This window comes from Salvelinus fontinalis, chromosome 35 (assembly GCF_029448725.1).
Source record: "Salvelinus fontinalis isolate EN_2023a chromosome 35, ASM2944872v1, whole genome shotgun sequence".
In the NCBI taxonomy this organism is placed as follows: Eukaryota; Metazoa; Chordata; class Actinopteri; order Salmoniformes; family Salmonidae; genus Salvelinus; species Salvelinus fontinalis.
Genome location: NC_074699.1, coordinates 28,334,903 through 28,362,668, shown reverse-complemented (window position 1 = coordinate 28,362,668; position 27,766 = coordinate 28,334,903). Strand labels below are relative to the sequence as shown.

Below are 27,766 nucleotides of genomic sequence, written 5' to 3'. Positions count from 1 at the left end.
AAATCCAGAAAATCACATTGTAGGATTTTTAATGAATTTATTTGCAAATTATGGTGGAAAATAAGTATTTGGTCAATAACAAAAGTTTATCTCAATACTTTGTTATATACCCTTTGTTGGCAATGACAGAGGTCCATCAGCAAGGGCATTGAAGATGAAGCGTGGCTGGGTCTTTCAGCATGACAATGATCCCAAACACACCGCCCGGGCAACGAAGGAGTGGCTTCGTAAGAAGCATTTCAAGGTCCTGGAGTGGCCTAGCCAGTCTCCAGATCTCAACCCCATAGAAAATCTTTGGAGGGAGTTGAAAGTCCGTGTTGCCCAGCAACAGCCCCAAAACATCACTGCTCTAGAGGAGATCTGCGTGGAGGAATGGGCCAAAATACCAGCAACAGTGTGTGAAAACCTTGTGAAGACTTACAGAAAACGTTTGACCTCTGTCATTGCCAACAAAGGGTATATAACAAAGTATTGAGATAAACTTTTGTTATTGACCAAATACTTATTTTCCACCATAATTTGCAAATAAATTCATAAAAAATCCTACAATGTGATTTTCTGGATTTTTTCTTCTCATTTTGTCTGTCATAGTTGAAGTGTACCTATGATGAAAATTACAGGCCTCTCTCATCTTTTTAAGTAGGAGAACTTGCACAATTGGTGGCTGACTAAATACTTTTTTGCCCCACTGTATCTCTCTGGTCTGACTCAAGTACACTTTTCAAATCAGGTCAAAAGGAATCTGTAGAGAAACCTCAGGATTAGAGACACTGCCCCTCATTCTTCAACCACACAATACACCTGAAAGTATATGTATTCAATTACATGTCAATTATATGCATTTCTTCCAAAGCCAAGGGATCAGCATCCATGTACATCAGTGCATGAATGAAAGCAACCTTGCTCCAAACTCTCTCCGACTTCACCCTCGTCTCCACTTGAAACTAGAAAGGACAATTGGAGTCAGGTGACAGGACAGCCCTACACACACATATACATACATACACACAACATGCATAAACACATTTTCTTCAGGTTGACTGCAGATTCAACATCCGTCTCTACAACCCACTCGTTCAATATATCATCAGTGTTCCTGTCAAATAGAGAATAGAGCATTCTGCTGACAACTCCCAAAGACACTCTGGCAACCAACATCAATGTTGTGCTAAGAAATGAAAATACAGGACATCTGTGATGCCAGCCAATGATGCAGGTGCTGAGTAGGAGTAGTGGACAAAGGCTATATACACCTACCACAGGAGCAACAGGTGAAGCAGTTGGTATGGTACAGATTCCCCATGGCCTGACAGGCTTGGCTGGCTCCATACACACCCTTCCCACACTTGATACAGATACCTGGAGGAGGGAAGAGACACAGGTTATCATCTGTAGACATAATCATCATTATTTTACATTGACATTTTAGTCATTAGGCAGAGCGACTTACAGGAACAATTAGGGTTAAATGCCTTGCTGAAGGACATATTGATAGATGTTTCACCTCGTCGGCACGGGGATTCGAACCAGCAACTTTTTGGTTACTGGCCCAACACGCTTAACCGCTAGGCTAACTGCCAATCATTATCAGCAACATATTCATCATGAATCCTACTTAGGCTTTCATACAGCAGTAAAGAACACGTCATTGTAACTGCTTTAGCTAGTAACTTCCATGTTCCATCAATGATCTATAAAGGGTGTATATACAGTACTTGGACCAAACTAATGTGTCTCTGTGAGGTTCATTGATCTATGTTGTATCTAAATTAAAAATACATTAACCAGGGGTGTTAGGGGTTGGCAGGAAGCATTCTCTTAATGTGGCACAATGACAAAGTGAGTCAGCAAAAGTTAGTGGGCTATGTCCCAACGGACGTAGATGGTATAATTACTTGCTGCAGACGACCACTGACCTGCAAACACTAGACAATTTAGAGGAAAAAGGGTGAATTACCCACAGGTGTGGACTACAAACTTTCATCTACGTGGTTCTTTTTAGGTTAATGGTAAACTCTTACTAAGGAAGGAGAGAAGGAAGGCACCCAGCCGGTGACAACTATTTGGACATAGCATTGGACTAATGATTCCCCTGCTTTCCTCTCACGCACAAGATGGCCTCCGCCGGGATCACATTCCACAGTGAGCGCAGGGTCAAAGCCTGGGTGGGGTGAGTCCAGGGTCACCACGCCTACAGGACACAACATCCCTACAGGGGGCTGACTTCCCCCCCACCACCACCTTCCTCCCATGATGACAGTAATGAAGAAAGAGTGTCATCATCTAGTCCTCTCTCTAACAATTTATTCTGACAGTATTTCAAGGCAATGATACTTTCTAGAGCCAGGCAAATTTAAAATATGTGCTGGACTTACACTGCTATAGAAGCAGGTTGTCTCTTTTTGACAGGTCTTAATCCCTTAGACTGGTGAGAATTGTCCTATATGGATAGGGCTAAATCTGTTTTACAGAAAAAAGATGGAAACGCATAATCATGGTAGCAATTAAAAGGGAACAGTTGGGAGACCAAGGGAAAATTATTAGACTAAAGATGAGATCCCCCCCCCCCTCCCCACATTCTAAAATTGCATTTTTGTCCGCCCCAGTTTTATTATTGGAATGAGATACAAAGCGAGGCAACTGTGTGACGTTAGCTAATGTTTCATCCCCTCTCGACTGAGGTGAATGAAAAAGCTATGCTAGTGAGTAGCTACCACAGACAGGCCAGCTCTAGCCTCTAGTTATCTGTCAGATAATGAGATAAATTGGCTATTATTACTATCTAAAAGCAGTTGTTTGTATGGACATGTTTTGTAGCCTTTGTTTTGTCACGTTTAAAAATGAACTTGACAAGCTTTTACCAGTTGATGTACCATCAGAGAGAGCTGGCCAAAAGTTGGATTACATTTGCTATTATTTTTTCCCTCAATCAAACTAGACCTGAATCAAACTAGACCTGAATCAAACGATGAAACCATCGGCCAAACAATTGAAGATTGATATTATGACGTTTTTTCAGTGCAATGTGAGTTGTATTAGTCAGTTTGCCAATGTAACGTTATTGATCTGTCAGTTTCCCAAGCTAATTCTCGATTTCACACTGACACAGTAATAAACAGCTCTAAAGTTACAGGCTTCACTGTCATGGTGCACAGAAGAGGTCTGCGTGGGACCGATTTTTATCATCCCGCTCCTGCCTGCACCCGCTGGCTTTCTGTCCGACTCCAACCCGCTACCACAAGAACTGGTCCCTGTCAGGACCCGGTTGCGAGAAACAGTCACTAATAATCAGCAGAACCCAGAAGATGAGGCAGACACAGCAGTACTAAAGATGGTGGTTTAATAAAAGAGCAAGATCTTCAGGCAAAGAATATATATCCACATGTCCAAAATAAAGCCAAAAGGCAAAAAATGGATATCTTCCAAAATACAAAGAAAATCCACAAAGTGGTAAGAACAGCAAGGGAAAAAACAAACCTCAAAAGACTAATCCAAAAAACACAAGAACAAAACCAGAGAACTTCTGGAAAATCCAACAAGAGAAAATATTTGTTCATAACAAGGCTGGTGCTGGGTGCTAACATACAAACACTGAGCAAAGAACTGAGGAACACACAGGGTTTAAATACTAACAAGGGAACGACATACAGGTGCAAACAATAATTAGAGCAAGGAAAAAACAAAAGGTTCAAAAAAGGTGCAATGGGGACATCTAGTGACCAAAACCAGAACAGTCCTGGCCAAAACCTGACAGTCCCAAACCCTACCGCAGTCCGCAATGTTATTTTAGGCATATGTGACACAGCTCACTTGCCAGCCACGGTCCCAGCAATTTTGCGCCCTATAGGAAATATCAAATGGACAACTTAAGAAATAGGTTAAATTACCAGAGATTCTCAAATGGCCCATTGTATTACCTGGCTATCAGTCAATATGTTAAATGTAGTTTGAAGAGAGCAGAGTTGGAGAAACTTGTACTTTCTCTTGAGCTATTTTTATAGTCTACCTTTTAGGAGTGTGGAGATTTTCAGACTGATAAATATGGGTATTCAAATATTTAGGCCTATTTCTAGGCAATGTAGTAAACTGTAGCCTAATCATAGGCCTATTTAGGAAGTTAATTTCCTTGGAAAGATGACTGCCCCATGCTACTCTATTTAATTGAGACCACACGTGCACCAGAGCTCGCAGGTATGCCTACTGAAGTGGAAGCAGCAAGAATGATGACAGCAACACTTGCTATGTTTTGCATAGTTCTATAGGATATAGCCTACCTTTCAGGAAGACGATTTACAGGCAGAGACAAATAAATGGGTAATCATTTTCAAAGATGATTACATTTATTCATTGCACTTCGACCCACTTCTTTTCATTATCAATATTTATTTACATATTTCACTTCTTGTCAATATGGGGGCGCTGTTTTCACTCTGGAAAATCGTGCCCAAATGTAACGGCCTGGTACTCTTTTCTAGATCATACAATATGCATATTATTATTACTATTGGATAGAAAACACTCAGAAGTTTCTAAAACTGTTTGAATTATGTCTGTGAGTAAAACAGAACTCATTTTGCAGCAAACTTCCATGTAGGAAGTGAAAAATCTGAAAACGAGGCTCTGTTTCAGGGCCTGCCTATTCAATTGCCTTATATTTATCGATATGCATGCACTTCATACGCCTTCCACTAGATGTCAACAGGCAGTGGAAGGTGGAATGGGGTGTCTAGCTTGATCTGAGGTCGAACAAGAGCTTTGGAGTGGCAGGTCAGGAATTTCCTTTCTCTACCAAGGCGCACGAAGCACCTCGATATTGTCTTCTGATAAGCGTTCGGTTTACACGGCGAATATCTCCGGCTCTGATTTTATTTGATACATGTGATAATAACATCGTAAAGTAGGTTTTTTCAACCGAGTTTTATCAGATTATTCAACGTTTATTGGGACTTTTGGAGTTTTCCGTTCTTTGCGTCGAGAGAAAATGGGAACGTTATCAACATTGGCTAGCATTGTGGCACGAATTCGACAGAAGAAAAGGACATTCTAAAACCAAACAACGATTTATTCTGGACCAAGGACTCCTTGTACAAGATTCTGATGGAAGCTCAGCAAAAGTAAGAACAATTTATGATGTTATTTCGTATTTCTGTGGAAAATGTTGATTCCTATTCTCTGCCGTTTTGGAGAGCGCTGTCTCGCAATAACGCAAGCTGTTTGTTATGGTAAAGTTATTTAAAAAAAAATCTAACACAGCGTTTGCATTAAAAACCAGTGTATCTTTCATTTGCCATACAACAAGTATTTTTATGTAAAGTTTATGATGAGTTCTTTGGTCAGATTAGGTGAGTGTCCAAAATATCTCTGGAGATTCTGGTGAATCGATGCTACGTATTCACAATGTATACTCAGGATTTGTAGCTCTAAATATGCACATTTTCGAACAAAACATAAGTGTATTGTATAACCTGATGTTATAAGACTATCATCTGAAGAAGTTGTTCAAGGTTAGTGATTCATTTTATCTCTATTCTGTCGGTTTTGTGCAAGCTATTTTGGCGGGGAGTAAATTGCGTTGTGTGTTTGGCTACTGTAGTGAGCTAATAGAAATATATATTGTTTTTTCGCTGTAAAACACTTAAAAAATCGGAAATATTGGCTGGATTCACAAGATGTTTATCTTTCATTTGCTGTACACCATGTATTTTTCATAAATGTTTTATGATGAGTATTTATGTATTTCATGTTGCTCTCTGTAATTATTCTGGCTGCTTCGGTGCTATTTGTGATGGTAGCTGCAATGTAAAACTATGATTTATACCTCAAATATGCACATTTTTTCGAACAAAACATAAATGTATTGTATAACATGTTATAAGACTGTCATCTGATGAAGTTGTTTCTTGGTTAGTGACTAATTATATCTCTATTTGGTCGGTTTTGTGATAGCTACCTTTGCAGTAGAAACATGGTGAAAATATGCGGTTGAGTCTTTGGCTATTGTGGTTAGCTAATATAAATACATATTGTGTTTTCGCTGTAAAACATTTTAAAAATCGGAAATGATGGCTGGATTCACAAGATGTTTATCTTTCATTTGCTGTATCGGACTTGTGATTCCATGAAAATTATATTATATGATATCCCTGTCCCGTTAGGCTAGGCTATGATAGTCAGCTTTTTTGATGAGGATGCTCCCGGATCCGGGATGGGTATCACTGAAAGGTTATTAAGTTAATTTCATATTCGTTAACTGTCACGTGATTCTCCACCCATGTAGGAAGCCTACTCTATTTCAATGAGACCACACACACTAGGCACATTTCAACTCTCACACCCAACTAGGTCAAGTAGGCTACTGAAGTTGAAGCTGTGTGAATAATGCAAAAAATGTGTGCTTTCAATACAATAGGTAGGCTAACGCATACCAAGCAGAAATAGGACTGTATCAAAATAATCTGTGGGACAACAAAAATATTTTCATCCCAAAGACGTCTGTCTGACCGCCTGCTCCCGCCTGCAGCATGAAAAATGCTGGCCGCGCCGCCCTGATCTCTGTGGGGACCCGCAGATCCCACATGCATCCCGCGCTAATTCAGCCCTCTAGTGCGGTCAGTACATAACATGCTCATCATGTCTTAGCAGGGTGTCAGATGGTGACAGGGGTCCCGCAGGGTCAGACAGCCAGGGAAGACCAGTCTATGAAGCTCAGGTGAATTTTGCTGTATATTCAGTGAATGACACAAAGTTCCATCTTGAATTGATGGGTAGACCTACAGTAGCTACAAGACAGCAGCTTAAAGCTACAAAGATCTGGGAATAATGGTTATTTAAATTATTGAACCTGTCACACCCTGGCCTTAGTTATCTTTGTTTTCATTATTATTTTAGGTAGGTCAGGGTGTGACATGGGGAAGTTTGTGTGTTTTTGTATTGTCTAGGGTGTTGTGTGGTTTAGGGGGTTAAATAGAGTAGATGGGTTAGTGTTCAGTGTAGGTGTCTAGGAAAGTCTATGGTTGCCTGAATTGGTTCTCAATCAGAGACAGCTGGTTATTGTTGTCTCTGATTGGGAGCCATATTTAAGGCAGCCATAGGTTTTAGCTTTTTGTGGGTAATTGTCTATGTCAGTGTGTAGTGGTCAGTGTCAGCACCATTTCTGTTTATATAGCTTCATGGTCGTCAGTTTGTTGTTTTGTTTTGTTCGTTGCTCTTCTCAAATAAAAGAAGAATGTATTTCTCACACGCTGCGTTTTGGTCCTCTCTACAAAGTCAAGACGATCGTGACAGAACCATTGATTCTATTCTTGGATAATATAATTAATAAATGTACACCAAGGTAATTCTTTCTCATGCCTCATTTTAGTAGGATTAGATGGTGACAGGGGTCTCATCAGGGTCAGGCAGACAGGGAAGACCAGTCTGGGACAGAGGTGAGGTGAATTCTTGCAGATACAACACTTTATTCATGTGCGGTGCTCAAGTTCAGAATGGTTGTCAATTAAAACCCATACAGAGACCCTGAGCTCTGACGTCATGTATAGCATATTACTGTACAGCCACTCCATTACAATTCAGGTGCTTATCAGTGTCCAAGTCTACCATTTTCAATCCGTATACAGATACGAGTCTAAAGGGCTACCTGTGTTAAGGTCAATTCTGTAGTGAGTTGCGAATTGCTCTTAATTCCAATTCAATTCTTGAATTTGAATTAGCCACACCCCAAATAAATGAGACTTTCATGTTCACGTCTCAGTTGAGTTGCTTTGAATTGCTTTGAATTCAATTCTACTTCCTTCAAATCAAATTCTATTCCAATTCTGCTTCCTGTGGGGTGTGGTCAATTCAAATTCATTGTTTGAATTTAATTAAATTCCGAAATTCCGAATTGACCCCATCCCTGCTTTTTACATCTATGACATCAGAGTGCGAATTATACCATGACATTCTTGGGAGCCTTGTGCATGCAAAAAACATTTTATGGGCCTAAAAGTAAAGACAAAAATGCATTACATTTTAATGTGGCATGAACACACCCAGTAATGATGTTTACATCTGATTCTCAAACAAATCACTTCAAAAAGTTGGCTAACTGTACGTTCGTTCACTCTAAAATAATTCCAGCATCCAAACACTGGTCATTTCATGTAAGGGAAGAGACATCTGTTAAAAACGCCATAATGACATTCAGCGATTATATCTGATGCTGTCTGGCCAAAAAGAGTATGACAGGCGCTGTTTTGCTCGCTTGGATGCTTTCTCCGGTGAGATTGATGCATCTTGCTGTTGGCGCGCATCTCGTCAAATTATAAATATTTAACGACCCTCCCAAAGGTGAACTTTTGTTGCCTTTAGAGGAGCTCATGTTTAATTCATCCTCCGTAATTCGCACTCTTTATGAAATTGTAAAAAATGAAGGTTGGCTAACTGTACGTTCGTTCACTCTAAAATAATTCCAGCATCCAAACACTGGTCATTTCATGAAAGGGAAGAGACATCTGTTAAAAACACCATAATGACATTCAGCGATTGTCATTAGGCCTACTACAGTGGTGTGTGTATTCCTGGATGCCAATGGAAGCCATACTTTCCCAAAAATGTGAACAATAAAAAAAGAAAAATCATATAAAATAATGTCTCAATAAGGTTTCATAATTTTTCAATTCGCAAGTGGTTGAATCTAACTCACCGGAGAAAGCATCCGAGCAAGTGAAACTGCGGCCCTCTTTCTCAGTATATCTGATGCTGTCTGGCCAAAAAGAGTATGACAGGCGCTGTTTTGCTCGCTTGGATGCTTTCTCCGGTGAGATTGATGCATCTTGCTGTTGGCGCGCATCTCGTCAAATTATAAATATTTAACGACCATCCCAAAGGTGAACTTTTGTTGCCTTTAGAGGAGCTCATGTTTAATTCATCCTCCGTAATTCGCACTCTTTATGAAATTGTAAAAAATGAAGGACTACGGTACCCCAAGGCTATCCAAAGGTTAGGCCCACATGTTTTCCTTTCAACAAGAGTAATTCAGCTGGACCAAAGTCAAATATTGGCATTTCCTATTCCAACTTAAACTCGTGACGCTGTTCCTGCACTCAGAAAAGATAAGAGGAGAAATTAGGGCTATTCTCTCTGATAAGAATAAATAGCCAAACTATGAATCATCTTAATCACAACAGCTTGGCCAAAATAAATATCTAGAATAGCCATGGGGAAGAAAATAAAATATTACTGTCCAGATTTGGTAGATCCCATATTACCTCTATATTCCCTTTAACGAGAGACGCAGAAGACCGCAAAGTGTAGTTATGTAACCCCCTAAAAGTGAACATGAAAAAGATACAAGTGGGGTCGAAATATTGTCTGTTTTGTGTGTCTCAATTAACTACTGTGGGAGTTGAAGACTTTTTAAAATTTGTATCTTTCCAGCACCTGAACTAGTTAGCTTTACTAAAAGTGAACAAGATATCAGTTTGGAGTGTTCCATGGTGTTTCTGAAGATTCCAGATCTTGAACCACAAGAACTCTGACAATGTTAACGTGCGCACAGTATTTGGATAATAGCTCATATCCTGGTGAAGGTCTTATTTTTCTTATATTTATTAATCTCTTGTTTGTTCTTCTTTTGTTCTTATTTGTGTATTAGTATTTACTGTTTACTGCACTGCTGGAGCTAGGAACAAAAGCATTTTGCTGCACCAGCTTTAACATCTGCAATCTGTGTAGGAGACAAATAAACTTTGATTTGATTCATTCAGGATAAGCTGTTTACATGCACTCTTGATTTCCCACCCACGAGTATCCCTGTATCTATAAATAAATAGAATATTGCTAATTTAGCCAAAAGTTTGTACCCCTCATTTAGATATTTTTCTGCTTATAACTTCAGACATTAGGAAGGCTATTCGTTAGTCAACTTTGTTAGTCTATAATTATATACACGCAGCTTCTCTTCTGTCATTCCTTGATGCTCTAGAACACTAAATAAAGCATTGCTCACCAGAATGATGTCATACATCGATAGAATGAACGCTTTATCAATAATCTAGTTGACATCGCTAGCGTTTTCTTTCATTTCTGCTTCTCTCGAGGAGCAAAGAAATTTATGGACCGGGGAGTTTGTTGATCAGTTTTAAGGAAATTAAAAGCTGTGAAAACAATCCAACATGTTTCTGACAGTAATTAATTTCGTCTTGGAAGCATATTTGATATGGTTGAAAGTGAAATTTTGTCAGCTTTTATGTCGCAGAAAGAAATTGCACATTTCGGCTGCACAACAGGTACCTAAGCGCGCATTCGCATTCTCTCAAGATTAAAGAAAATATATATATTTCTCCACTCCTGTTCCCGAGACAAAATGAACATTTGGTCTATCATTTTACTGCAAGAAACAAATAATTCTGCATGAGTTAATATTATAATAGGCTACATGTGAGGCCTACAGTCAGTGTCCAGACTTCAATTACTATCTCAACTATCCCAACTTTTCCCATCTGAACTTCAAAGCTGATACTATGTGAAACTGAGTCTGCGCAGACCGTTTAAACAACAGTAAATGGGATAAGATGTTTACATGCCACAGTATCCTGTCTAAGATCAGCATATCCCAGGCATCTTATCTGGGTTTCTTAAAACCAGGATAGGAGCTTATTTGGGTTACTGTAAACAGATATGATGTTTTTATGCGTCAACTCAAAAACAGGGATATTGGTGTGCATGTAGGGCTGCAGGTAGCCTAGCGGTCACAGCATTGGGCCAGTAACTTTCAGCAAGGCTCTTAACCGTACTACTATGTGTATGTGACAATAAAACATACAGTCTATATATATATATGTAAACGTGGTCATTGATTATAATCTGCATTGCCTCAGCTGACAGCAGTTAGACTCTCTTGATTACGCCAAGGCTGCTGGCCGATCTGTACTAACGCCAAACTCCAAGCCCAGCATACTACTCTAGTCTGGTCTGGTCTGCCAATGTCCCTGTATCTCACTGCTAATGGTCTTTTAATACTCCCTCACTGTTCCAAAACTTCCAGGAATATTTCTGAACATGTTTTAGTTTTTCTTCCATAATTGGGGCATTGGCATCGAACAATTCCATGAACAGTGTGGACAAACTGTTGGCTGCCATACAATTTTTATTTTTATTTTTTCTCCCCTTTTCTCCCCAATTTTCGTGGTATCCAATCGCTAGTAATTACTATCTTGTCTCATCGCTACAACTCCCGTACAGGCTCGGGAGAGACGAAGGTCGAAAGCCATGCGTCCTCCGAAGCACAACCCAACCAAGCCGCACTGCTTCTTAACACAGCGCGCCTCCAACCCGGAAGCCAGCCGCACCAATGTGTCGGAGGAAACACCGTGCACCCGCCCCCCTCGGTTAGCGCGCACTGCGCCTGGCCCGCCACAGGAGTCGCTGGAGCGTGATGAAACAAGGATATCCCTACCGGCCAAACCCTCCATAACCCGGACGACGCTAAGCCAATTGTGCGTCGCCCCACGGACCTCCCGGTCGCGGCCGGTTGCGACAGAGCCTGGGCGTGAACCCAGAGACAACTGGTGGCGCAGCTAGCACTGCGATGCAGTGCTCTAGACCACTGCGCCACCCGGGAGGCCCTTGCTGCCATACAATTTAAACACGTGGATCTGCACTGATAATGGCAGGTCCTGAAAATGTAATGGCACCTCTATTATACCATCTGTACCACATTTGCACCTCTTCTGCTCTGCTTTGAAAAGATGGCTGTTCCTAGGAGATACAGGCTGGAGAAATGTGAAGCTAGCAGTGACAAGTCTTCACAAGGCAAAGGCTATCTGTGGTCTCTGATCTCGAAGTGTCTGAACTTTGAGTGCAAGGACCAAGTGCTCCCGGGGAGTAGAGCTGAAATGTGTTATAGTGAGGTGGGGAAGGTAGGGGGGAGTCTGCACTCCAGGGTGGTTGATATTTGGAGGGAGTACGGACTCCCACCACTTGACGATATCTCTGCTTAGCAGGTCATTATCACAACCCCCACACACACACAGATTATTGTGCATTCTCCAGACCAAGGTCTCCTCCAGCTATCTCAGTCCCATTCTGCTGCATTCCAGACTCATGCACTTGCCTGAAGCATCCTCTGTCTACTACGGTATCTGACTACGAGACAGATAGCGGTGCTGAGATGTTTACAGGGGAATATGCTGACAATGAGGTAGGATAGAGCAACATTCTTAGAGGCTTTGTTGAGCTGATATCTTCTGAATACTCATAGGAGCAACTGCCCCAATACTGTCCTCTCTCTCTGCCTTCCACTATACTTTATTTCCACTGAAGTTTAAGGCTTTGCTTATTTCCAATGTACTTCTATAGTACAATCCTGCTGGAGCTTCAGTCAGAATTGTAAACAAAACAATGGACCATGTCCATGTGCACACCTCCAGGTATATGGCCATTTCATCTCCCAAGGTGGAAGCCTTGCCCTGAGGAAGGAAAGCTTGACAGGAAAAACTGAACAGAATAGGGAACTTGCTACAAGCTAAGGAAAAGTTCATGGCATTTTGAGCCAAGTTGACTTGAGATGATTTCCCATAAATGTTGCTGTTAAGCCTAAAAGGCCCTCAAACGGATGTGGACAGTGTTTTACATGACTGAAAGGACTAGGGAGAGGGTTAGGGAGAGAGAGGGACTGAGCAGGAAAAGTCTAATTTGTTCTTAATTTAAACCAGATCACCAAGTCCCTGGTGCCTCCACTGTGGGTACATCATGTCCAGTGTGCTCAGGACAGAACAACACCACTGGACACATGTGGAGAAGAAAGATCATTGCCCTTCATCGTCAGTAGCACACTCAGTGATGCTGTCCATAACAGAGAGTTCCACACCTTTGGGGACCAGGGATGTAGTGCTGCCGGAGCGTGAAGGAGTGGCTGTCACGTTCCTGACCTTATTTCCTTTGTTTAGTCTTTGTTTAGTTGGTCAGGACGTGAGCTGGGTGGGCATTCTATGTTTTGTGTTTCTATGTTGGGTTTGTTGTTTGGCCTAATATGGTTCTCAATCAGAGGCAGGTGTTTGTCATTGTCTCTGATTGGGAACCATATTAAGGTAGCCTGTTTTCACTGTTTGTTTGTGGGTGATTGTTCCTGTTCCAGTGTTTAGTGTTCACGTTACGGGACTGTATCGTCTTCGTTCCTTTTTTGTCGGTTTGTAGTTTTGTTCGGTGTTCAAGTATTTTCCATTAAATATGGATGATATTCACGCTGCATCTTGGTCCTCCTCTCTTTCACCCAAAGACAGTCGTTACAGAATCACCCACCACAAAAGGACCAAGCAGCGTGGTAACGGGCAGCAACAGCAGCAGCAGCAGCGGCCGAAATATCAGGACTCCTGGACATGGGAGGAGATTTTAAACGGAGAAGGACCCTGGGCACAGGCTGGGGAATATCGCCGCCCCAAAGCTGAGCTGGAGGGAGCGAAAGCTGAGCGGCGGCGATATGAGGAGGCAGCACGGCAGCGCGACAGGTACGAGAGGCAGCCCCAGAATTTTTTTTGGGGGGGGGGGGCACACGGGGAGTGTGGCTAAGCCAGGTAGCAGACCTGAGCTCACTCCTCGTGCTTATTATAAGCAGCGCGTTACTGGTCAGGCACCGTGTTATGTGGTTAAGCGCACGGTTTCGCCAGTGCGTGCCCATAGCCCGGTGCGCTATAGGGCAGCCCCCCGAAAGTGTCATGTGAGTGTGGGCATCCAGCCAGGGCGTAGTGTGCCTGCTCAGCGTGTCTGGTCTCCAGTATGTCGTTTCGGTCCAGGGTATCCTGCGCCGGCTCTGCGTGCTGGGTCTCCGTGGCGCTGGGAGGGTGCAGTGCGTCCTATGCCTGCGCTCCGCTTGTGCCGGGCAAATGTGGGAGTAGAGTCTAAGGGAGAGGTGCGTGTAGTAGGCACTAGATCTACAGTGCTCACCCACAGCCCGGTTCAACCTGTGCCTGCACTCTGGAGGGTTCGGGCTAGAGTAGCATTCCAGCCTGGGGGAGCGGTGCAAAGGCTGCGCACCAGAGCTCCAGTGCTCCCCTACAGCCCGGTCCTTCAGGTGCCTCCTCCTAACACCAAGCCTCCTGTAGGTCTCCCCAGCCTGGTGGGTCCTGTGGCAGCCCCACGCACCAGGCTGTCTCTCCGTCTCCTCCCTACAGGTGTGCCCGTCTGCCCAGCGCCCCCCTGCGCTGCCCGTCTGCCCAGCGCCGCCTGCGCTGCCCAGCGCCGTCTGAGCCGTCCGTCTGCCCAGCGCCGTCAGAGCCGCCCGTCTGTCCTGAGCCGTCAGAGCCGCCCGTGTGTCCTGAGCCGCCAGAGCCGCCCGTCTGTCCTGAGCCGCCAGAGCCGCCAGCCAGTCAGGAGCCGCCAGAGCCGCCCGCCAGTCAGGAGCCGCCAGAACCGTCAGTCAGCCAGGACCTGCAAGAGCCGTCAGTCAGCCAGGACCTGCCAGAGTCGTCAGTCAGCCAGGACCGGCCAGAGTCGTCAGTCAGCCAGGACCGGCCAGAGTCGTCAGTCAGCCAGGACCGGCCAGAGTCGTCAGTCAGCCAGGACCGGCCAGAGTCGTCAGTCAGCCAGGACCGGCCAGAGTCGTCAGTCAGCCAGGACCGGAGCTGCCCCTCGGTCCAGAGCTGCCCCTCAGTCCGGAGCTGCCCTCCATCCAGAGGCGCCCATCAGTCCAATTTGGAGGGTCGCCGTTAAGAGGAGGCCACGAAAGCGGGAATTAACTATGGTGGGGTGGGGGCCACGTCCAGCGCCAGAGCCGCCACCGTGGACAGATGCCCACCCAGACCCTCCCCTATAGGTTCAGGTTTTGCGGCCGAAGTCCGCACCTTGGCGGGGTGGGGGGGGGGTACTGTCACGTTCCTGACCTTATTTCCTTTGTTTAGTCTTTGTTTAGTTGGTCAGGACGTGAGCTGGGTGGGCATTCTATGTTTTGTGTTTCTATGCTGGGTTTGTTGTTTGGCCTAATATGGTTCTCAATCAGAGGCAGGTGTTTGTCATTGTCTCTGATTGGGAACCATATTAAGGTAGCCTGTTTTCACTGTTTGTTTGTGGGTGATTGTTGTTTTGTTCGGTGTTTAAGTATTTCCCATTAAATATGGATGATATTCACGCTGCATCTTGGTCCTCCTCTCTTTCACCCGAAGACAGTCGTTACAGTGGCGCTCCCTCACTTTTTTCAATTTTAAAATACACGCAGCTGGTAAAAGTATTTCTGGAAGATTAATTCTGATAAATTTGAAATAAATTATATTTAATTACCACAAAAATTCCATGAAAAACAATAGAATGACAAACCAAATAAATATTTATAGCAGCCTAGAGGTAGGAAAATGGTGGTTTGTTCCCTTTCTTCTTTCTGGTGGTGAGAATGATAAAGAACTATAAGCTGTGTGTGTGCACTGTGGAAGCCCGTCGGAGGATGGACCACTTTGGCCCAATGAGAACGTTGAAAAACAAAATTTCCCTGTGTGTGTCTGCCTTGATGTTCATAAAACTCCATGGACCCCTCTTCCGCAGTGGAACCCAGAACGATATGTGACCACCGCAAAGCCTGAGAGCCTGACCTTCTCTGGAAGTAGATTGGCTATTAGTTGAGACGCAGGGCCCGTTCTAGCTTAGTATGTTAGGATGGGCAATTGGAACTGTGAATTGGGCCAAGTTTGAGGAAATAATGCATTTAGGTTATAGTTTATTGTGATGCATGAATACATCACACTAAAAGCTTGATTTTATGGTGGTTTAAAAAAAACACTTCCTGCAATTCTACACGGTAATGATTTATATTCACTTCTTGGTCAATTGATTTGATAATATGTTCAATCTATGCATAATAAATTCTATGAATTGATAGTTCACCTCTCTGTTTTCTTTTATTCTGTAATAGGGTATATTGTATTGTGTTCAAGAAAATCAACGTTTATTTATAATAAGCTACACAGTACAATGAAATGCCTACTCGAAATAAAGCTCTCCTCGCAAGCAGTGCAATGATATTAAGCTAAGTATTTGTTTTACATTAGGCTATAACCAAATAGCAATACCACGTAGTTGTTTGTTCCTGAACTGGCCAAATGGCAGAGCTATCCTTCAGCACCACAAGTTGGTTTAACTACTTTAAGATCATTGTGCGATCCTGGCATTGTCATTTCAACACTACGAAGAGCACTCCAATGCTTAAAATTAAATCTCATCAAGATCTGTTGCCTACACTGAATAGTCATCACTTATTACTATTATTACAAATAGAAACGATACTCGTTTAGTAAAGTTAGAACAAAGCTGAATCCATGTCTAGCAATTTCACATAACAAAACTAAATATAAAAGCATAGTAGGCCTATAATGTTATTGTTACACCAAAAACATCTCCTCATTTCTAATGACATTTTAGGATGGTTAGCTGAAGCTGAATAGTCCAAATGAAATCCACATGCGCCAACTCAACAGCGCGCGCCACTAGGCAGGATATACCCTTTGATTGAAACAAAATACAAGGCTAATAGTTTGTTATCACAATCTACTCTAATTCTCTCATAAAACAGTAGGCTATTAATTTGTTAACACAATCTACTCTAATTCTCTCATGAAACAGTAGGCTAATATTTGTTATCACAATCTACTCTAATTCTCTCATAAAACAGTAGGCTATTAATTTGTTAACACAATCTACTCTAATTCTCTCATAAAACAGTAGGCTATTAATTTGTTAACACAATCTACTCTAATTCTCTCATAAAACAGTAGGCTAATAGTTTGTTAACACAATCTACTCTAATTCTCTCATAAAACAGTAGGCTAATAGTTTAACACAATCTACTCTAATTGGCTCATAAAACTGTTGGCTAATAGTTTGTTAACACAATCTACTCTAACTGGCTCATAAAACAGTAGGCTATTAATTTGTTAACACAATCTACTCTAATTCTCTTATAAAACAGTAGGCTATTAATTTGTTAACACAATCTACTCTAATTCTCTCATAAAACAGTAGGCTATTAATTTGTTAACACAATCTACTCTAATTCTCTCATAAAACAGTAGGCTAATAGTTTGTTAACACAATCTACTCTAATTGGCTCATAAAACAGTAGGCTAATAGTTTGTTAACACAATCTACTCTAATTCTCTCATAAAACAGTAGGCTAATAGTTTGTTAACACAATCTACTCTAATTCTCTCATAAAACAGTAGGCTAATAGTTTGTTAACACAATCTACTCTAATTCTCTCATAAAACAGTAGGCTAATAGTTTGTTAACACAATCTACTCTAATTGGCTCATAAAACAGTCGGCCAATTCAAGAAGCTCTAATACCATATTCCCATGAAACTGATTGAGATCAAACAAATGATTGGCATGGAGATGCAGTTTGGACGTTTCAGCTGTAAAATGTGAAGAATAATCCTTCACGATGGACAGTGATGATGGCCTATTTGAAATGAAGTAGCCTATGCCTAACTTTGTGTTTGAGAGTATTAAGAATATAACATTTTCTTTGGACAATATGGTTAGGCAAAGGCAGATGTTGCAATTGGATAATGCATTTTATGCATATTCTATAATGATAGGCTATTCAATTGGCTACATCTGTCGGTACAAACTTTGATTGAGTAAATAATGATGAAATTTACTTTTTTTTTTGCGCTCCCTCACCTAAAAATAGCAGTAGACCACTGTTGGGGACATATGAAATACACTATTAGGCTACATAAGCAAGAATGGAACTAATAAGAAATAGTAACATTCAATTTGTTTGTGTACTTGAAATCATTACGTTGATGTACCTGCAATGTTTGTCCAAAACCTAGATGTTTGAGAAATGGCATGAAACTGGAAATGAGGCAGAAACTCTGTCTGAAAATCTCTCACAATATTTAAGCGATTATGCTGTGTTCTGTTGTTGTTCAGGCAGGCCAGGGACAGTGTGTTCTCTCTACTCATGGTCTATTGTTGTAAGGGTAATGACAGCATTCTAAACACTTCCCATATTCATAATAGGGAGCTAAAATACTCATACTTCACTAATGAGAATTTAATTTGTGATTAAGCTAATGCATCATGAACATGTATCATTAATGTGAGCATGTATCAACTGACACAAGAGTTACCATTGGCCCTAAAACATTTAGCTGCCTATTTGTTGTGTATTCATAAGTGTATTTGTCAAAAGAGCAATTGTATCTGCTCCATTTAGCTTTAAGCCATACATTGTAGCTCAGACTGCCCTCCAGAGCGGTTGCAGCGAGAGTTGAGAGTTGGGGTGACTGACACCACCACCAACACAGTAAAAGTTGACCAAACCCTTTCTGAGTCAACCATGTAACATTACTATACCGTCATTATTATTCTGAGCAGGTGATCAGACTTGACCCCCGACAGCCATGTCTGGCCCGCGAGCCAAGATCGTGTGCCAAGTGTCTGGTGTTGCCCGACTCCCCACTGGCTGGTTAATGAAGGGCTTCGTGGGGGGGTCTGGGCGGGGGCGAGCAGGGGGCTGGGCGGCTCTGCTCTGGAAGCCTCAATGCTTCTGTCCCGGGCCAGCTGTTGATTCACAGCTCCTTCGCCACCACAACAAACAGAGGCCACACAGGGGCCTACAGTGAGGCAGAGCACAGAGCAGAGCAACGCAGTGTGACAGCACAGACCTCAAAGCCTGGGCGATCAATTTCTCCACTGTCGCCATGGAAACAGAGCCGGCTCTCTCTCTCTCGGCCCAGCGTACTGTGAGGGGCTTCTGTCTGCTACATTCTACAGCTCTCACCTGCTCCTCTGTGACAAATGAACAGCCGTCTCAGCGTCACTCTGAGCCAGCCAGCGCACTGGAGGAAAACAAAATCAAACCACTGTTCTGTTCTCAGACCGCAGCCATTTGTCCATCAGCACATTCAAAAGTTGGATAGATTCTCCCTTCTTTTCCTGTAGGAGGGGAGAGTTTACACCTTCAAAAACAATGTTTTCAAGTCTCAGGGAGGGAATATGTTGCAAAAAAGTCACAGCTCAGAGCACTCATGGAGAAAAAAGGCAACAACAAAATAATCTATCTTATGGAAAGCACAGAGAGAAATGGCAGAGAGAAGTCTTCCAGAGAATGCCCGCTGCAGTGTCCGACTGGCCGGACGTTTTCACCAAGCAGCAAGACCACTGAATCACTGAAGGGTATCTACTCGCTCCCTGGGACAGAACAGAAGGTTCCATTCAGCCCTACTCAGCGCTGTGTAAACGTTAGCTCTGCCAAAACAGAAATGTGTATTTCCCTGCAAAAGCCACTCTTATCTGCCACAGAGGGAGTCGTTGTTAGCATTATAGAATACAAGTTAGTTGTTAAGGTTGCAACCAGCCACTAGATGAGATGACAACAAAGCTCAGTGAAGCTAGGCTGAAGTCGTGTTCAACGCCCCCTTTTAACTACAGCATGACGATTAAACAGACAAACTTTACAAGCTCCACAACTACACTGGAATTGTAAACAATGGAATTACTTAGCATTACAAACTTGCTGCTTTGTAGTAACATGAGTAACAACAATTAATAACACCTGACTTGTTACACATAAGAAAATCCCTGTTATGTCAATAGGTAATGTAGTTAGGCTGTTATTACTATGTTCTTACACTATTGTTATTACACTTGCTGTGCAAGGTACGGAGATGGAGATCAGGACTGTGATTTTATAATGAAAAGGATCCCCAGTAGCTCTCTGGACAACATTCCCCCACCCCTCCACCTCACCTCACAAAACACCCAAGGACTTGAGGCAAAGGGCTACCTCAGGCGTGACCAGCCAGTTCTGATTGATCAGTGGCAGGGCTGCTGTGGCCAGGCCACAACACTGTTTGACCAATCAGCTGGCTCCATGGACATAATGGGCCTGATCACTCAGTTAATGCTCCAGTTAGGATAACGCCGCCTCAGCCTCCCACGATACCAAACACTATCAAACACACCAAATATTATGACAACACTAAATGTATTGTGAAGATAATATTCTTAAACTTGAAAAATGTACGTTTCGTTTTTGCACTGCGCTCATTAAAGTCCATGCTTCAAATAGACTAAAATTATCTTCAGTGTAAGCACATTATCAAAGGGAAAATATTTATTAGGTAAATCAACTAGAACCAGTGATGAGATATTTGTGTCAAGCAATAAAATTAGGTGTTATAATTGAAAATGTTTCAATTATGGCCTGACCTGTGTTGTGCTGTCCTGTGTTGTGCCAATGAACATGTGCTCAGCTATAATGAGGTTAGTGACCCAGCTGAAGATGAAGTAACCCAGTGAAGCCCATCAATTTACTTATCTTCCACACATGTATGGACCACAGGGCACCAGAGTTCAAGTTCATAACCATGAGGGTTATTATCAGACCACCAAACACATGGAACGTGGAGGATGTAGTCTGGCCCTTTTACATTTTTACCAGACTAATTCATTTGACTTTGTGTAAGAATAGCCTAATTCTTATTGAGACATGTTTAGGGAGCTGTCATATGTTTACAAGTAGTAAAAAAAAAAAGATATACCAAGATCAATCAAATTATTGTTTCATTTCATTTTTTGTTTTTCTATTTTAAAGCTTTATTCTCACTTCATTGCACTCTCATAGTGTTCCTTATAATAAGCAGTGTTCATAGGAGGAGTTACACTTACCAAAATATTCTTTTTTCATGTGCATTTCTAACTCCTTCTCCAGCTCCAAGGTGAGTGCTTCCAGACTCCTTTCTGCTTGGCTTGGGCCACTTTCCCGGCATGGGGTCACCTGGTAAGGTAGTTTAAACCTCTGCCCTGAGGCTGGAGTTTTCGTATGGAGCCCATAAGAAGATGATGGTGATCCAGCGGTCACCTCTGTATTCATCCCTGCCTGGGTTGACTGTTGTGGTGCATGCTGTGGCAGGGCCTCTGGCATCCCAGAGAGCGCTTGGAGATGGATACGACTATGAACACCGTTGGTATCGCCACAATCTTGTGTTAGTATGTCCTCCTGCAAACCAGCCCCCAGCATTGAGGACCTGGGTGAAGGCAGTTGGAGATCTGGGTATGTGCTCATAGATCCCCTGGAGCTCCGGGAACTTCTGGAACTGTGACTGGAGATACTGGACCGGGGACTAACGACGCAGTTAGCTATTGTCCCGGGTCTTGCGCACCCGTCCTGGCTGCAGATGCTTGACCGGGGACTGGCCACCGGCATGCCATGCAAAACTGCACCCTCCAAATCATGGTTTTCCACAGGCATGTAACGCGAATCTGAATAGCTAGAGCGTGGACTGGTGGTACAAGAATACTGGCTCGCTGTGCTGGACCTGGGGCTGATGTGCCTTTGGTCGTAGCCCATACTGATGCCGCTGGTGCGGTTACTGCTGGGTTTACTGCAGCAGTCATAGCTGTTCAGACTGGCCCTTGGGCTGGAATGTTTACTTGTGTCGCTGGCTGTACTTGCATAGCTAGACCGGGGGCTGAGGGCACTGCTCCCTTCACAGTGTACCAGACTGGACCTGGGACTAGTGTACTTGTCTTGCCCGGGTACCACCAGACTTGTGCGCAGGCTACTGATGCTCGACCTCGGGCTTGCATGTTTGCTTTGCTCCTGGGAGGAGAGGGAGGATACGAAACTGGACCGCGGGCTGGTTGCATTGTATCTGCCGTCGTGGTTGGTGGTAACACAGATACTGTTGCATCTGTTGCCAGGTGAAGGTACTGGCTTGTTCAAAACCACTCCATCGTACGCGCTACCAGTGCTGTACCTATGCCCCAGCACCTCCAATGAGTACCTCCTGTGTCGCTCGGACGCGCCGCTATAACACGGCAAAGCAATTTCGGATTTGGTGCAATAGCTATCTTCGTTAGGATAAACGATGTCTCTTTGAGGGGTGCAATAATCCACAGGAACGGCTCTGTTGCCATTCACGGGGCGCACTGGAGCCGCAGTGTACACTTTATTCCCAGTCATGTAATTCTCAACGGTGTGTATCTGTTGCTGAGGCACAGAGTTGCCATTCATTGTCTTACTTTTCTGCTCGGGTATCGTTGGAGACGAAAAATCCAAATCGGTGTTGATAACCATTTCCCTCCTTGAACTGTACATTCCATCCTTGTATGCTTCATATAAGGAAAGGTCCTCCATTAATTTACTCGCCCGGAGTCCCAAATCTTCCTCATAGTGATCCATGGTTTGCTCCCGAGGCGACGAACAAGTTCAGAGAAAGAGCGCACTACCGACTACCGAGTGAAAGATAGCAGTAATTTCATTTCATTTGGAAATCATAACAAAACGCAGGCTCAATCCAGGCATCGTCGCCTGTTTGCTGAACAGCCAGTGTGCTTGGAAATCTCGAAGCGGTGCATGATCTTTTTCTTCGAAAACATAAACCCTTATCACAAAGTTTCAACGTCAGGATACATTTGTCAACTTCAGTTTTTGTTAAGTTGAAAGGTCTTTACAGTCAATGGCGCGCTGCGCGGAGGAATTTTCCCTTGTCAAGTTTTTCTCCAGTTTTCCAAGAGTCTCAAATTTAAATTTGAGGTAGAGAAAATATTGCAATGCACCACTAACAGCCACATCTTACATATTAAAAGAGAAAGAGTGCGCCAAAACCCATTTTAAACACAATTTAGCGCAAGGGACTCGTTTGTGGAGAAGGAATGCGAGGAAGAGGACGGGGTGCACTCCGCCTCTCTGGAATGTGGTTAATGCTGGAGCGAAACAATGATTGCGACCAACTCAGCAAGGGGGTGCCTGAGTTTGAAAAAAGAATACTCCCTAGAGAGTATGGCTGTATTCATCTCAGCCTTAAAAAACTGCACAAAGGACCAGTCTCACCTGGCCCAACTTCCTTTGCCCTTTTCGGTTTCGGGACAGAAACAGCTTCACTGAATTTAGAATGGATTGTTTCTAGAGCATGCTGGACTTTAGATGCCGAATGCAGGGAAGGCTTGTCTTCTGTCTATCAACAAAGGGCTTTTGCCACCAAGAAGCATCTCTTATTTGTCGCATGACTCGCATTTATGATTTTGTTCTTGACAGCAAAATATTGCAATCTCTCAAAAACATTGATGTTTTATAAGTTACAAAAAAGTTTATATAATGTGTGATGATTAAGCTGAGACTTGTCCCCAATTATTTATGAAGTCTATTACTTTGTGCAACTCATTACAAACACAAATCACAGGCTGGTCAGTCATGTAATTTTATTCAATAATATTATGAGACCCTTATCCAACTAAAATAAAGAAAAAGATCCCTTATAGGAAATGTTATTACAAATACCAACAAATTATTGATCCCCACTAGGATTTGGTCACAAAACAACCAGAAAGGTTAGGAATTCAGCAGCAGGCCTGATAAAAGATATCACACATTGACAAAAAATCTGTTGGTCATCATAAAACATTTCAAAGTTGTACAGTATAGAAAAAAAGCATAAAGTCTTGGGTTTAACATCAATACATTGTCCGTAATATTTCTTATTTCCATCTTCAATTGAGATGTAAAAACAAAACCAATGTAAATGTTGGGTCCCACTTTAAATGAAGTACAACTTATAAAGGGTTTCATATATAGCATACATAAAGGCTTCATAAGCACTACATAAATGCGTCACAAATCATCTTTAAGCGTATGTCATCAGGGCGGCAGGTAGCCTAGTGGTTAAAGCATTGGGCCAGTAACCGAGCTGACAAGGAAATAATCTGTTGTTCTGCCCCTGAACAAGGCAGTTAACCCACTGTTCCTAGGCCATCATTGTAAATAAGAATTTGTTCTTAACTGACTTGCGTAGTTAAATAAAGGTTACATTTTAAAATAAAAAATAAAAAAACTGATTAAATTGTGTGTTGTTGCATTTGGCAATTCACCCTACAGTGGGAATGGTTGTCACCCTTTATGACATATGGTTATAGATGATTATTTAAGCATTTATGTAGTGCTTATGAAGTCTTTATGTATGCTTTATAAAGCCTTTATAAGTTGTACTTCATTTAAAGTGAGACCAAATTTTGTTTGTACCAATAGACATCTGCACCAAGAGATGTCTCTTATGCATAATCAAGTTTAGAGAAAGTTAGTATATCCAACTAGGTATATATATATTTTACTAGGCAAGTCAGTTAAGAACAAATTCTTATTTACAATGACGGCGTACCGGGGAACAGTGTGTTAACTGCCTTGTTCAGGGGCAGAACGACAGATTTTTACCTTGTCAGCTCGGGATTCGATCTAGCAACCTTTCGGTTACTGGCCCAACGCTCTAACCACTAGGCTACCTGTCACCCCCATTGTTGGAATTTACACAAAACACAATCATGGTAATTTATTAAGACAAGGGTATGTGGTCTTTAATTTGAACAGGTCTACTCCAGGTTAATAATATTTTTTTATTTTTACAAACTGCCAACATTGTAATTAATAAACGAAGAACCAAACAATCCATCATCACTAGTATAGCACAAGTTTCAACATTTAAATGTGCCATTGAGATGTATCACTTTATTACTGCCTGCTGATTAACTGCCAACCACTGGGAGGTATGAGAGGGCCAGAGCTACTAGAGCTGCTAATAGAAGACCATCTAGTATCAGTCGCTGTAGACGTGAACTCCTAGGTTTTCTTCCGTGACCTCTACTCTTGAACCACTGCACAACCTCCTCCAGGTTATACTCCTGGGGCTCATAACCCAGCTCGGCCTTGGCCTTCGCCATGCTGAAGTAATGCGTCACGCCGGTCTTATACACCTCTGTGCGTGTGAGCAGAGGCTGGAAGTTATAGATCGGGCCGATGAGATGGTGAATCATCTCAGTGAGGAATGCAACAAAGTAAATGAAAGAGAGTGGTAGACGTAGTTTGGGGAAAGAGTAACCCAAACCCTCCACCAGAGGTCTGAAGAACTCAAAGTTGTTGACAGGTCTTCCGTCTGAGATGAAGTATGCCTGTCCAGCAGAGCGGTGCTGGTGCTCTGACGTCAGAGCCTCTGCAGCCAGTTCGTGTGCAGACACCAGGTTGTCTACATGGACAAACTCCACTAAACTTCTCGGATCGCCATACACAAACCTGAATATCCCCTTCTCTATGTACCCAACGATCCTGGGCAGGTGCCTCTGCTCGCCAGGCCCGTATATACCGGCTGGACGCAGAGCACAGGCCCTCAACACACCTGTCCCATCTTTCAGCTCTGTACCACTGGCTTTCATCACGGCCATCTCAGCTACCGACTTGGTTCTGGAGTAGTGGTCAGGGTGGAGATGGAGAGGTAGGTAGGGGAGGCTTTCGTCACCACCCTCAATGACTTGGCCTCCGAACACTACATTGAAGGTGCTAGTGTAGATGAGCCTGGAAACTCCAGCCTCTACACAGGCCATGAGGACATGCTCTGTGCCCTGGACATTCACCTCTTCAATCAGCTTCCTGTTCAGCTGCTCCCTGCCAGACATGCCGTAGGAGGCGATGTGGAAAACACAGTCCATGCCAGTGACCGCCTTCTCCACTTGAGCATATTCACGAATATCTCCCTTTAGGAACACAATGCCCTCTGGAACCTCTAGGCTGGGTGGGCTCATATCAAACAGAATGACTTTAGCTCCCTTTTTATGTAGTGAGCAGGCAAGACTGTAAGAAATGAAGAATAGAGTGATCCTGTTAATCTGGAATATTGGGTATAGGGAAACCTTTCACATGTAGTGAGGGATATTCAAGGAATGTTCAGTTCAACATTAAAGACGAAATAGGAAAGTCCTTAGCCTACTTATGAACAGTGCTTTACTTGGACTGAAATAGGAGCAGGTACTCATTTTGGGTGGCAGTACTGTTCATATTTAGGTGCAGGAGCTCCACTATACTTTTGAGCTCATATTCTATAAAAGGAACAGGAGCTTAAACAGTAGAACATTTGAGGTGCCGGTACTCAGCTCCGGTGAGCTCCTGTCCAAGTTAAGCACTGCTTATGAAGCTACCATTAGTCACAACAATTTGTTGTAAGTGGGGATTCAATTGATGGGGTGATAAGGTTCTGCCACTTCAGTATGTAACACAGAATAAATAAGACTACAGTGAATAACATCATTCGAATAACTGGTATGATAACTCCCCCTAGTGGGGTTGAGAACTACCGTTACCAAATTATTTTGCACATTCACTTAGTAATGTAGAAGTTCTCTTCTGTATTGATGAGATGAAGACTATGTACAGGCAACAATGTACAATATTTATCTGTTGATTTGCTTACCGGAAACCAAAGTATCCACTGCCACCGGTAATCAAAAACGTGCATATTCGCGCCTTTTCCATTTCACTGAAAATAAAAATTGAAGGTCACTGTGCTTGAAATAACACCACACAGTACCTTCAGAGAGAGCATTAATTAACATATTGAATTTGTAAGAGACACACGTGCCGAAATGTATAACAACCAGCAGTATAACAACACGTCTACAGTAGCCATACTTGTAAGATTGTGGCCTATTACTTGATAATGCTACCTTGACGTTTGGCTACATTAGCTTCATGAACGCAACATCTGATGCAAACTAGTTTAGCTACATAAGAGTAAGACAATGACAGTTGTGTAAACCTGTACCGTATCAATCAGATCGCTGACATATTTTACTGGTCTACAGGCTGTGATCTAGGCTATTGAACATCAACCACTTTAATTTCAATTGAAAACAGGCTTTTACCTTGGCGTTATGACGTAGCAACCTAATCGTTTGTCCAGCATCAACGCTTGAATACATTAATCGGTGTGACAGGCTGTTACTATTTTACAAACAACTTCCTTGGGCGGAGCTAGTGGAATTCTTGGAGGGAACTGCGAGCGGTTTCATGACTTGTCAGTGCATCGGCTACGCAAACTTCCTACTTTACACTTTTGTCGTGGTAGGTAACTCCTCCTCTTTATTGACAGAGAATGAGATATTTAAAAATGTTAAATTTTTATTATACCTTTATTTAACAAGTCAGTTTAAGAACATTCTTAATTACAATGACGTCCTTGCAGTCAAACCCTAACCAGGCAACTCGGCCAATTGTGCACCCCCCTATGGGTCTCCCAATCATGTGAATCGAACCAGGGTCTGTAGTGAAGTTAGTACTGAGATGCAGTGCTTTAGACCACCTCATTCAGGATGTTGTCGCAGGAACATCCCATTTCAGTCTCAAATGTACAACAGTTCCCATATACACACCACAAGTAGCGATGGGCATTCCGGCTCTTTTAGCTCCCAAACGACTCTTTCAGAAAATATGTTTTGTCTCTTTTCAAGTCAAACAGTTTGTGATAGTTTGACTATGATTGGTGTTAAAACAATTCTAATTAAAGGAAATCATACTCTACCTTAACCACAATGTATTTAAAAATGCATTGGTTTGTTATGAAAAATAATGCTATTAAACATTTGCATTTAAAGTCTAACTTTTTAATGTATATAAACAAAGTGCATATAAATCTAACCATTCAAAATGAATACAATCTGAACCGCATAATAGAATATTGCACCATATCAAAGAAAAATAAATAACAATTTGCAAAACTGCAGCTTCTCACTTAAAACATTCAACTGGTCCCTCTTTTCTCTCTCTTCTTTAGTGCCATGTTATAACCAGCAGCACACAGCAATGCTGACTATATTTAGCTTTTATGAGAGATTTGCATTCAGAAATCCAAGCTGCCTCACTTGAGGGGCTGATGCGGTTTCTTCTCTCAGTAATTATTTGTCCCGTTTTCGAGAAGACCTGCTCAGAGGGACGGATGGGGCCACTATGCAGAGTCTCCCTGTCATGACTTTAG

The 27,766-nt window shown here is 42.6% G+C and overlaps 2 protein-coding genes across 4 annotated transcripts in view; both read right to left on the bottom strand.

Moving 5' to 3' along the window:
- LOC129834669 (Wilms tumor protein 1-interacting protein homolog) overlaps positions 1-22,726 on the bottom strand; it is a 42,213-nt gene extending 19,487 nt beyond the window's left edge. Inside the window, exons 1-2 of the mRNA XM_055899870.1 lie at positions 20,643-22,726; positions 1,258-1,359 (exon numbers count right to left, since the gene is read on the bottom strand). Coding sequence (XP_055755845.1) covers positions 1,258-1,359; positions 20,643-22,158 — 1,618 coding nt within the window. The 5' untranslated portion in view covers positions 22,159-22,726. The remainder of the gene's footprint in view (positions 1-1,257; positions 1,360-20,642) is intronic.
- Positions 22,727-23,162: 436 nt separating this feature from the next.
- Positions 23,163-26,786, bottom strand: sdr42e1 (short chain dehydrogenase/reductase family 42E, member 1). 3 transcript variants are annotated; one of them, XM_055899864.1, is made up of 3 exons: positions 26,658-26,786; positions 26,207-26,272; positions 23,163-25,590 (listed from the first exon to the last, which is right to left on the bottom strand). In XM_055899864.1, exons 1-3 carry the CDS (start codon positions 26,696-26,698, stop codon positions 24,492-24,494), a joined length of 1,206 nt encoding a protein of 401 aa, XP_055755839.1. In that variant the 5' UTR covers positions 26,699-26,786; the 3' UTR covers positions 23,163-24,491. The 3 variants fall into 3 exon arrangements, with proteins under 3 accessions (XP_055755839.1, XP_055755841.1, XP_055755842.1); XM_055899866.1 differs by having other exon boundaries at positions 26,207-26,323; positions 26,658-26,764; XM_055899867.1 differs by lacking the exon at positions 26,658-26,786 and adding an exon at positions 26,558-26,638.
- Between the last annotated feature and the right edge of the window lie 980 nt (positions 26,787-27,766).